The 12,458-nt window shown below is 37.8% G+C and overlaps 1 protein-coding gene across 5 annotated transcripts in view; it reads left to right on the forward strand.

Annotated features, from left to right (window-relative positions):
- The window catches only part of sonb (SON DNA and RNA binding protein b), a 20,255-nt gene continuing 7,797 nt past the window's right edge, over nt 1–12,458 (forward strand). For 4 of the 5 annotated variants that reach the window (XR_014029924.1, XM_081361845.1, XM_081361846.1 and 1 more), the window contains exons 1-9: nt 4–148; nt 940–1,022; nt 1,104–1,275; nt 3,794–5,352; nt 7,015–7,403; nt 7,484–7,612; nt 9,296–9,535; nt 9,627–9,737; nt 11,478–11,594. Coding sequence is in view for 3 of the 5 variants with exons in the window: in XM_081361845.1 (XP_081217971.1) it covers nt 66–148; nt 940–1,022; nt 1,104–1,275; nt 3,794–5,352; nt 7,015–7,403; nt 7,484–7,612; nt 9,296–9,535; nt 9,627–9,737; nt 11,478–11,594 (2,883 nt within the window). In the remaining 2 variants the exon portion in view is untranslated. Of the gene's footprint in view, nt 149–939; nt 1,023–1,103; nt 1,276–3,793; nt 5,353–7,014; nt 7,404–7,483; nt 7,613–9,295; nt 9,536–9,626; nt 9,738–11,477; nt 11,595–12,458 lie in introns of all 5 variants that reach the window. The other variant, XR_014029923.1, reaches the window with a different exon arrangement.

The following is a 12,458-nucleotide window of genomic DNA, read 5'->3' on the forward strand; positions in this document are numbered from 1 at the left end:
CGGAGGAAGAAGCAGTTGATGAGGCATTCTGGGATACTGGCGGACTCAACAACGCTTCTACTGTGATGGCGACCAATATCGAGCAGATTTTCAGGGATTTTGTAATGAATAAGATTAAAGAAATCGAGGATGAAACTCAAGAAATCAGGTAAAATGTTATATCTTTTACTCGTGACTTAAGGTATAGCGTGTTTCATTAAGAACGCGTTGATTTTTTTTTAGCCGACTAGCTCAACATTAACGTTAGCTGTTATGATCACTGTGCGCAAACTCCACTGAGATAGTGTTTAAACATTTAATGATGGTGTTGAAACTGAATTGTGTACTCTCAATGTTTGTTGCCGTCTGTATTAGCTACATAACGAGGATCATGTTGTTGAAATAGCGTTGAAATTACAAGTTATTCCAGTGAAACGTTACATGAGAGAATACATAAGACGTTTTGTGTAACGTTATCTAATGTTGTAAATTGTTCGTTAGTTCAGGCATCGTGAGGTAACGTTAAACCTTTACAATAAATGTTACCATGGTTAGCTTTCACCATAATTGTTTCATATAAATGTGTGACACACTTTAAAATGCTAACACTTGTATCATAATTGTTGATTCAGTGGTAACCCAATTGCTGGGTAGTTGCCAATCACTGACAGAATTGTTATGCAATACAATGTTTTTGTATCTGAAAAAACACAAAAAACTTAATTTTTTACAGTTATTTTCCTCTTTATCATGAAGCTGCTTTGAAACAATTTGTAAAGCACTATATAAATACTAATATATATGACTGGATTTGTCTAAAATTGCTTCTGTTATTAATAATTATGTTTAAATGTACGTGATAGGAATTTCACTCAATAAAGCAACTAAGACAACAGACTTCATCTACATCTGCGTCGTGTTTTAAATAAGTAATAAAATGTTTTCTATTTTTTCATTCAGTGTTACAGATGAGCCACAGTCTGAGCCTGTGACGGAGGTGAGAGAAGATGGACTAAAGGAAGAACAAATGAACACACCAACAGGTCAGTTGTCAATACCGTCTATGTTTTTGTATTTTATGACATATATATTCTGTCACTAATCAGTCTTTGCTTTCACTGCAGATAAAGTCGCACATACTGACCTCCAAGATAACCATGCTAAAGAGGACACCAGCACTAAACACAGGAAAAGTAAAAAGCACAAAAAACACAAAAGCAAAAAGAAGAGAAAGAAACGCAAAGAAGGAAAAGACAGCAGCTCAGAGGCTGAGTCCGACAAAGACACACAAGAAAGGTGAGACACTTACAAAAGACAACGAATGTTAATTAGTCACCCTTGTGTTTTATAGTAGGTATGTTTACAAAATGTGACGAGATCTGTTTGTTTGCTTAATGTTTAGTGATTGATTTCAGAGTAGTATCTTTCTTCTTAACATTTGACTTTCTTCATAAAGTCGTAATTGCGAGATATAAAGTTGCAATTCTGAGAAATAAAGTCGTAATTGCGAGATATAAAGTTGCAATTCTGAGAAATGAAGTCGCAATTGTGAGATATAAAGTTGCAATTCTGAGAAATAAAGTCGTAATTGCGAGATATAAAGTTGCAATTCTGAGAAATGAAGTCGCAATTGCGAGATATAAAGTTGCAATTCTGAGAAATAAAGTTTTAATTGCGAGATATAAAGTTGCAATTCTGAGAAATAAAGTCGTAATTGCGAGATATAAAGTTGCAATTCTGAGAAATAAAGTCGTAATTGCGAGATATAAAGTCGCAATTCTGAGAAATAAAGTCGCAATTCTGAGAAATAAAGTCGCGATTCTGAGAAATAAAGTCGTAATTGCGAGATATAAAGTCGCAATTGTGAGAAATAAAGTTGCAAATCTGAGAAATAAAGTCGTAATTGCGAGATATAAAGTAGCAATTCTGACATATAAAGTCGCAAATCTGAGATATAAAGTCAGAATTGCGTGTTACAAAGTCAGAATTGTTTGAGATAAAGTCAGAATTGCGAGATATAAAGTCAGAATTGCGTGATATAGTCAGAATTGCGTGATATAAAGTCAGAATTGTGAGATATAAACTATTATGAGGTAAAAAGTCCGTCTTTTTTTCCTTAGAATTGGACTTTATTAGGGCTGCAACGATTCATCGAGTAACTCGATTTACTCGATTACAAAAATTCCTCGAGGCAAAAACTCTGCCTCGAAGCCTCGTTAAATTCCTATGACGCGCACTATACGCGCAGGGATCTGATTTCACACGGACCGTTGTTCAATGTTCAGGAAGCACACCATATCGCGTGATTCATTTTGAATTTAGTTGGCGCGATGGCAGAGAGTAGATGTCCATAAACGGCAGAGAATGTCTAAAGTTTGGGATCGCTTCCTTCCAGCGTCGCTGAAACAAGGTAACGATTCTGTCCCCCGCATTTTTTTTTTGACCCAGCGCTAATATCTCCGCCCGTGCCGAAGCCTATACGATGTTCGCTGATTATAATCCCATACTGTATTTGTAGTGATGTCGTGATGCGGTTTGACTAGATATGATGTTTAGCTTTGATGTTTTTAAGTAGTAGGACGTATTCACGTTCAATTGCAAGAGAGTATAGTCTAAAAAAAGAAGCCCCTCACACACACACACACGCACGCACCCTCGTCTCTCTCACGCGCCAGTCAGACCAATTGCGGCAATGCATCACAAATGCTTAAACTTTTATGTAGCCACGCAACAATAATTTCAGCATGCATTCACTGTATACACCGAGACGTGATGGAGGAACAAATATTGTATTGCAGTCTTTGCGAGACCTCGTATGTCACGTCTGCCAAATAGTTACAGACAGACAACAACAAAAAATGAAACTCCCCACCAGCCTGCTTCTCCAAATCTACTCGTACTTTTGGGGAAGACATAATCGGCTACCAAAGTAATTGAGCATAGAACATTTTCAATTAACAAAAAAATATAATACTACAAAACGTGCTAATATACTTCAACTAGCCTAAGTGAGAAACAAAATGCTGTTCTTTTTCTATTTAACAAAATGCATATTTGCAATAAAACATTCCCCTTTTCAAAGCTACACTTATTTTTTTTAATAAATTGTATACATTGTGTACCTGTTTGGCTTGATATTTTATATTCATTTTATTTATTTTTGTTCTCCGGTGGGTAATTTGCAGAAGGTGCAATCCTTTTTTTGTAATGTTGTATTAAGAAGACAAAACTAAGGCCAAATGGCCTTTACTATTTAAGTTTGTATTCATAGTTTTACATGTCATACATGTTTTACAGTATAAAGTTGACTTAACTGTATTGTTATATTGTTGGCACTGGCACTTATAAACACTAAATGGGTAAAAAGTACAATAAATAGCCTTAGTTTTGGAGCCAAATGTTGGAGTTGGAATAAATACCTCTGTTTTTTTTTTTTTTTTTTTTTTTGAGAAATAAAAGCCAAATGCTTGATCATTTTACAGCCACATCATTTTCGTTATGCATTATTTGTTTTGGTTGTTTAAAAACACTAATTTTTATTTATCCGATTACTCGATTAATCGATCGATTAAGTGCTAGATTAATCGATTACAAAAAGAATCGATAGCTGCAGCCCTAGACTATATCTCAAAATTGTGAGAAAAGATGTCAGAATTGCGAGATATAAAGTCGCAATTGCGAGAAAAAAGTTGTAATTATCTTTTAAAATGTTTTATTTTGTGGTGGAAACAAGCTTCCATACCATAGGTTCAATTATAACTTTGTTTCAACTTTGTGTTTTTTATTTTTTACTATGTTTGTTTGTTGTCCAAAGTGGAAAGAAAAAGAAGAGAAAGAAGAAGAAAAAAAGCAAAGATGCAGACAAAGTAAAGAGGTCTCGCTCAAAGTCTGAAAGCTCTTCAGCATCTGGTTCTGAATCTGAGTCTGAATCAAAACCTAATGAAAATACGAAGTCCTCTTCCGCAGGTAAGATTTCAAAGTCTGAGCTCAAAGACACATCTGGGGTTTTGCCTGACATTATTCCCAAGATAGAGAACTCTGTCCACAAAAGCACTGAAAACGAAAGGCCCAAAGATAAGAAAAGAAGTTCGTCTAAAAGTAAGGAGACGTCTAGAGGATCAAGATCACCCAGATGGAAATCAGGACACAGATCAAGATCCCGGTCTTCGAAACGACAACGGCGATCAAAGTCAACCTCCCGCTCCAGAAATAGCTCCAAAAAGACTCATAAACAGAGAGAGAGAAGTAGATCAAGGTCAAAGAGACGCAACAATCGGTCCAGGTCTCATTCAGTCAGAAGAGGCAAACATTCAAGATCCAGGTCGCGCTCCAGGCGAACTAGATCCAGGTCTGTTGTGATCTCGAGGAAGAACAGAAAGTCTACGTCAAAATCTAGGTCACGAAGTAGATGCCGTTCCAAGAGTAGGTCTCAAAGTAGAACGAAACCTTCTAAATCAAGGTCCGTTTCTAGATCAAGGTCTGATCTGAAAGATGAACTGCAGAAAACTGAATCGATTAAGAGTGATGCAGATCCGGCAGTGGACAGTAGTACAAGTTGTGCAATGGAAATGCAGAAAAATGTGTCACAAAACACAACTGAGAATGGAAAAAGTCCAACAATGGCTGTGAACTCTGACACCAAGTCGCTTGACGTTGCGTCGATCACCTCGAGTTCTGGTTTCAACACATTCGGCGTCACTGGATCTTGGCGACCAGTTCCCTTCTTGGCAGAGACATCTGTGACCAAGTCTTCCCAAAAGTGCATTACACCTGAGGTGCCTTTGGATGTGACCAATGTATCTGAAGAACCGTCAACCGTTACGCCAAAAGATTCAGAGTGCCCTGCCAACCCTGAGGAAGAAACCAACGCAAATCCAGTAACCGCCGTGGAGACTTCGATCGAGAGGAACTCAACCTCGCCATCCAAGTCTCCCAGTCAAGAAACGTCCTCGAGATCCAAAGTAGCTGCGCGATCCAGATCAAAGTCGTCCTCGAGAAAGAGAAAATCAAAGTCTCGATCGCCCTCGGGAAAAAAATCGCACAAGTCCAGAACGAGGAGCAAACGTTCGAAGTCGAGGTCGCCCAAAAAGAGGAAGTCGAGATCTCGTTCACAAGGTCGTAGGAGGAAATCTCGAACTCCGGACAGAAGCAGGCGATCTAAATCAAGAAAGAGGTCTCGCTCGCATTCGAGGAGGAGATCCCGATCCGGCTCACGCTGGAGAAGAGGAGGCTTCGGGAGCCGATCGCTAAATCAGCGGGACAGATGGAAGCGAGAACCCAGTCGTTCCCCGGTCCTCATCCTCCGCAAGAAGAGCTCGACTTCCAGACCTCGACGGAGCACCAGCAAAACGCCTCCACGTCTTACAGAACTTGGTATGAAGAAACTTCTAAATTCTGTCCATTTTTTGGAATAATTAATATTTTTTTTAATGTCTTTGAAAGAGGTATCTTATACCGTGTCCTAACTACACACGGCGCGATAAAAGGTTATTTTCCATGTTAATCAGAGTGATTGTCCTATCCAGCCGCGACGGCGACACGCGACGAGTCTATTTTAGAAACGGTTTCTATTTTTCTGCGACGTCGCGCTGGAACAACAAACACAAAGTGTGGCGATGATAATCTCAAGTGCTGTTTATGAGCTTTATTTAATGTTAAAAGCGTGTAATGTGACTTTGAATATCATTTAGTGCTCCAGCTTTGAGGCTGTAAAAGCAACAATGGATAATTCACCTCAGATCTTGAAATTAAACAAATGGAAACAAGAACGTTCAAACTGTCAACAAACAAGTGTATTCTTTGACAAAGATTGTTTTAGTAACTCAGCCTATGTATTTTTAATAATGTTTAAATGGTGTAATATTTGTGAATTTGATTTTGTAGCTACTTATCCATTTTCTTGCGAGTGCCGTCAGGATCACTCTCTGGTGCTGTGCACTCGCCGCGAGACTCCGCCCACACGTTGTTCTGATTGGCTGACTCCGCCCACACGTTCTGATTGGCTGACTCCGTCCACACGTTGTTCTGATTGGCTGTGGGTTTTGATTGATTTTTACACATCTCGCAGTCGCGTCGCGTCTAGTGTGGACAGACACATTATTTGTCACTGGAATCTTATCGCATCGCGTCTGGTTAGGACACAGTGTTATGCTCACCATTTCTGTACGTGTTTGATCAAATATATGATCAAAACTGTCAGTAAAGATGATGTTACAAAACATATCTATTTCAAATAAATGCTGTTCTTTTAAAAAATAAAAGAATCCTGAATTTTATCATGGTTTCCACAAAAATCTTAAGCAGTTAAACTGTTTCCATTTATATTAATTGAACATTATTAATAATTGATAATAACGGAGCGCACACCAAATCAGTGTATTGATGTCTAAAGGATCATGCAATGATGCTGAAAATTCAGCTTTGATCACAGGAATAAATTACAGTATACTATATATTCACATAGAAAACGGTGTTTCAAATTGTAACAATATTTCACAATTTTTACACTGTATTTTGATCAAATAAATGCATCCTTGGTGAGCATAAGGACCTCTTTCAAAAACATTAAAATATTGTAATTATTCCAAACTCTTGACCAGTATTGTAAATTGCATTTGTCGGTAACAGTGTTATTGTTACATGTTACATGTAGTTACTATAGTAATAACTATAAATTATGCATAATTACATGCAACTAACCCTCAACCAAACCCTAATCCTAATACTAACCCTACAGTAAGTGCATGTAGTTACTTAATATTACTCAGTACTTAAATGTCTAATTACACTGTAACAACGACACTTTAAAATAAAGTGTAACCCACTTTATTTTACAGTGTCTTTGTTACATGTGTTACATGTAACAGGAAATTATGCATAATTACATGCAACTAACCCTAATCCTACCCTATCCCTATAGTAAGTATATGTAGTTATTACTCAGTGCTTAAATATATAATTCCACTGTAACAATGACACCTTAAAATAAAGTGTAAGCCATTTGTCTTCTCTTACTGTTGTTTTTCCCATTCCCAGATAAGGAGCAGTTGCTGGAAATAGCTAAGGCTAACGCTGCCGCTATGTGTGCCAAGGCAGGCGTGCCGATCCCGGACAGTCTCAGGCCCAGAGCTATTCTCCAGCTACCCATGTCATCCTCAAGTTCCACATCCTTGTCCTTAAGCGTGCCAGTAATGTCAAACATGACTATGAATGCTGCTATGGCTAGCATGACTGCCGCCACCATGACCGCTGCTTTGTCTAGCATGGGTGCCTTGGCTTCATTCACACAAAATTCATTCGCCCCATTACCCACAATCGTCAACAAGCCACCGTCTTCAGCCACACCTAATCTTGCCAGTATTGAAGAAGCCAAAAAAAAAGTGACAAAGCAGGCGAACACCTTCAGCATTAAAGAGCTCACCGAGGTAAGGGTTGTTGTGCATGTGCTTGCAGGTTTGGTGTTTCTTGGTCTGCGTTGAGTCCAACAGTTTATTTAATCCTTCAGAGATGCAAGAAGATCGCAGAGAGTAAGGAAGAGATGGCCATCGCAAAACCACACGTGTCAGACGATGAAGAGGATGAGAAGTTTGGAGCTTCGCTGAAGGAGAATAAGGGCATTGCGTTCAGTCTCGGTGTAAGTCTCTCACTTTTTCCACTTTAGCTGGACAATAACTTTATTCTAGAGCTGCTGTAAAGCCAAAACAATCTCTGTTACTGTAATTTCCTATTATCACTGTAAAGCTGCTTTGAAACAATCTATATTGTTAAAAGCGCTATATAAATGAAGATGACTTGACTTTCGCTTCACTGTTACTTTTGTTCATACTTGAGGTTAGCGGTTTGTTTAATTCATTAACTCATAGTATTACACTTGGAGCCATATTAAACCATATTGGCCCTATCTTACACCCGGCGCAAGTGTTTTTTGCTAGTTTCAGCCTGACGCAGTTATCATTTTCTCGTCTTGCGCCACGTTGTTTAAATAGCAAATGCATTTGTGCGCCCATGGGCTGCTGGTCTGAAAATGAGGTGTGTGTTCTGGCGTATTGTTGGAGCGTTGCTATTTTGAGACAACAGAAATAGACTGAGCCGTTGATCAACTGAAACCTGGTCTAAAGTCAATGGCGCAATATTATTATTTTTTGTTATTTAAAGAGCGCATTAGTAATGTGCACCTATAGGCGGGTCCACAACGTGCGTACACACTTATTACACACACAGGGACGCACAGCAGCACACAAACATGTCAAATATTAAATATAAAAGGATTACAATGTAAAAGATTATTATTGTGTACATAAAGATATGGTGAATCCGGCTTGTCCCGTAGATGTTCTGCTTGCGCACTTTAACCTCGTGCACGAGCAGATCCGTTTGCGCTCTGGAGACGCGTTCGGTCTTTCCACTATCAAGTTCCGTCATGTAAATAGCGAATCTGCCATGGCACGAGCACAACTGGCATTTAAAGGGAATGGGAGATGAGACTCTGATTGGTTTAACGCACGTAAATCCCAAAACACACCCATTACTCATTAAGAGAATAGGGACAACCCTTTTAGACCATGCGCCGGGAGCACCGACCATTTTTCCCGTCGTTAAACTAGCAAAAGTGGATTTGGACACACACTAAGTGCACCTGCACCCTGCGCTTTAGACCATGTGCTTAGATCGTTAAAATAGGGCCTGTACCTTGAATTATGAGGCTTGTTAAGGTGGGCTTTTACTTTTCACATTATTTTTTTCCTTCTGTTTATTGGTATTGTTTGATATTGGATATTTAACATGTATGTTGTTTTACATTTATATTATCTTTGCAGTCACCTAACACTCACCTTAATTAATTTAATAACACTAAATGCAATCGATTAAAAAAATGCATTTAATGCATTGTATAAAATTTTAATATTAGCCATTAAACATGAATTGTACCTCAATTATGCAGGTTGTTGAGGTAGGCTTTTTTTTACGATTGTTTTAAAATGTATAAGTATAGTTTGATAATGGATATTTAATTTAGCATTTTTTACATTTAAATGACCTCCATCTAACCTCCATAAAAACACGAATAATTTGACAACACTGTTAAATGTAATCTTTAGCGATTCCCAAAACAAAAGTTTTTCATCATGCATGTTATAATGCTTGACATTATGATAAACATTGATTGATTTATTTATTTATTTATTTATTTTTTAATCAGCCATTTATCAGTTTTTTTGCCCATACTATGAAATTAATGTCTTATCGTCATAGGCATGATTTTAATATCACCGTCTTCATCTCTACTTCACAGTAACGGTGTTCTCTTCTCTTTCAGATCAAGCCAGGCGTCCGAACCGAAGCGGCCTTTGCTAAGGAGTTCCCGGTGTCCTCCGGCTCCCAGCATAGGAAGAAAGAGGCTGATGGTGCTTATGGGGAATGGGTGCCAGTCGAAAAGAAAACAGAAAAGCCTCCAGCGTCTGTTCCTGCGTCTGTTTCTGCTTCTGTTTCTGCTTCTTCTGAGACTAAGGAAGCCAGCAAGGAAAACGATAGTGTCTTTCCTGAAGCACCTTCTCAAGTCAGTGTTCAACTTCTGAAATGCATCAAATTGATCTCATATAAGCCTCATCCTCAGCTAGTCTCTATAAGCTCTTGTCTTTCGTTTCTAGCCCGTGGACATCACGCTAGCCGTCAGTGAGAGAGCGGTCGCGCAGAAGAGGCTGGCGGAAAACCCTTTCGACATCAATGCCATGTGTATGCTCAACCGGGCTCAGGAGCAAGTACGTTTAGAGTTTGAGAGCCTACATGGTCCATAAATCACAGAAAGTGTCTTATATGTTTTGGCTAATTTGATCTTGCTTTCAGCTACTAGTATAAGTGTAGCAGTGTGGTTACTGTTAACTATTAAAATCCATTCTAAATGTGCCTTTGCAACTAAACAATGTCAAGTACTAAAATTACTAAAACTAAAACAATAGATAAAAGCAAGAAATGCAAAAGTAAATTCAGTATCCCGGAGCTCTTTGGGTGTAGGGATTCTGATTTGTATACTTTATTGGATTTATGATATTTTTGACTTGTGGATTTTGATACATATATTCCAATTTATTTATTTATGATAATGTATTTGTAATTAATCGTTGTTGTTTTTTTACATATATTTTGCTTCATGTTTTTGGTGAGATTATATTTTCTTTGTAATATTTGAACTTTCTCTCTTCTGTTTGTCCTGTGCCACATGACCAGGTGATTGTCATGTGACTGATTGATTGCTGTATAAAATAACTCTGATTGTGTGTGTCACTCACACTCTGATGAAGACTCATTAGCCGCAACGCGTTGGTGTGCCGTTGCTCGTCACCTGTTTTTAAAATACCTAAGCCATGAATGAATAAAGGCTTTTTATATTTTTCTAAAAACAATTTACTCGAGTGCCTTGGATTGGTTTTTTTTTATGAACTAAAAAAAAAAAAAAAAAAAAAAAATCTCAACAAAATTGCTAAACCTTAAACTAAAATTAAAATGAAAACAGAAAATATAATATTACAGTAGTGGGCAAAAGTGATGTTCAGACTAAACTTTTTAAAGACTCTACAAGTTTGATTAAACAATAAAAATATATATAAATATTTTAAATATGAAGTTAAACCAAAACACTAATCTTGGTTATGGTATTTATCTGATAAAATTATTTGGCCAAAGAGGCAAGCTACAGGCTTTATTTTACTGTGCAAAACAAAACAAAACAAAAATGCATAGAAAATCAAAAAGCTGACAGGAAAAAGCAAACACTGATTATAGCCTAAGTTAGTAATTAATTTTTAATATTTGGTTGGTTTTCTCTTGTTTTTGCGTGTGTTCATAATTTCTTTGTATGACAGTCTGGACAAAAATGATGTTGCACACAATTTGGGATGTTTCATTACGTCATTATCACAAATAAAACAATCGACTCTAACCAGGACTATGCAATATGCTTACAAAATAATTTACACATTTGTGAAGATGTCAACTTAACATCTGCTTAAAACCCGTTTTCGGTAAATAAAACATAAATATTAGATGATAACCTTAAGTGATAATTGGAAATGTGCCTTTGCAACTAAATAAGCTGAAGTTGAAATACCAAATTTACTGACACTAGATAAAAATAACGTTTATATAAATAAAAGAAAGAAAAACTAATGACAAAAGCACAACAAAATTTCTAAAATTAAAACAGAAAAAAAAATGTATATATATTAATAAATACTATAATAGTATATAAATCTAGAGTGCATTGTTAAACACTGCAGAAATTAACATTTTGTCAGAACCTCTTGTAAATCACATGTTATTTTGTTTAGTTTTCTGTTCAGAATGATATGAAAATCGTGATCTCTATTTGAAACAAAAATATTGTGACTCTCAGTTCATCCAGAGTCGTGCAGCTCTAATACATTCGGTATTAGCCTATGTTTGAGACTTCATTTCCACGCATCATGATTGTATTGCTCACGTCTGGTAATGATCTTTCGCAGGTTGATGCATGGGCCCAGTCCAACACGATCCCCGGCCTCTTCACAGGCTCCACAGGCGCTCAAGTGCTCTCATCTGACGAGCTCTCGAACAGCGGCCCACAAGCCTGGATTAAGAAGGTAAAGCCCTGAGTCAACGCCACCACTCTTACAATGATTCTGGACATATATTGTGCTTGATGGTTTGTGTTTTGCATCATATATGTGTGTGTTAAATTCCCAAGAATCATGAAAGACGGTGTATTGCAGTCAGATGCTTAGTTTAGATTTCCACTGTTCTGACATACGCTCACATTGCACATGAAGGGTAAAATAGATCCTGAAATCCTCTCAAAACTCAAAATACCCATCATCCTCTTTGATAAAGCATATAAGAACTGTCATCTGTGATTACTTTGCCAATTGGTGTACCCAGCTGAGTTGTTAATCCGACCGCAGTCCAGTCACTCGCACAATGATAGTCCACACCGGCCGCTTTTTAATTAATAAGTATTGATCTTTGAGCTTAGCATGACGTCAATGTATCCTGGGAAACGATCTTGCCAAAAGACAGCTCAGAGCTGTGTGTTTACTGACGTCAGCTGAATGAAAGACAAAGAGCGTCTTTTCTTTTCAAGGGGACCTATTATGCCCTTTTTCAATGTCTTGATTTTGTTTTTTCATGCTTGAATGTTCAAAAAAAATAAAATGTTCACACATTCTCCATTGTTGCGGCTCCTCTCTTCCCAGTCTGTCAGTAACGCTCTGTTTACTTCCTGTCTCTATGAAGCCCCGCCTTCTGAAAAGCACACTGTGCTCTGATTGGTCGGCTGGAGCAGTGTGTTGTGATTGGTCGAGTGCTTCGAGTGTGTTTGGGAAATGTCCCACCCCTTTCTATAAACGCCAGTTTAACACACTACTAACTAACTCAACCAGGCCCCGCCCCTTTATTCTGCGCATTAATTATTTAAATGAGGAATATTGTGACGTGTTCGTTCCCGGAAG

Source organism: Scardinius erythrophthalmus (assembly GCF_964197995.2).
Source record: "Scardinius erythrophthalmus genome assembly, chromosome: 3".
In the NCBI taxonomy this organism is placed as follows: domain Eukaryota; kingdom Metazoa; phylum Chordata; class Actinopteri; order Cypriniformes; family Leuciscidae; genus Scardinius; species Scardinius erythrophthalmus.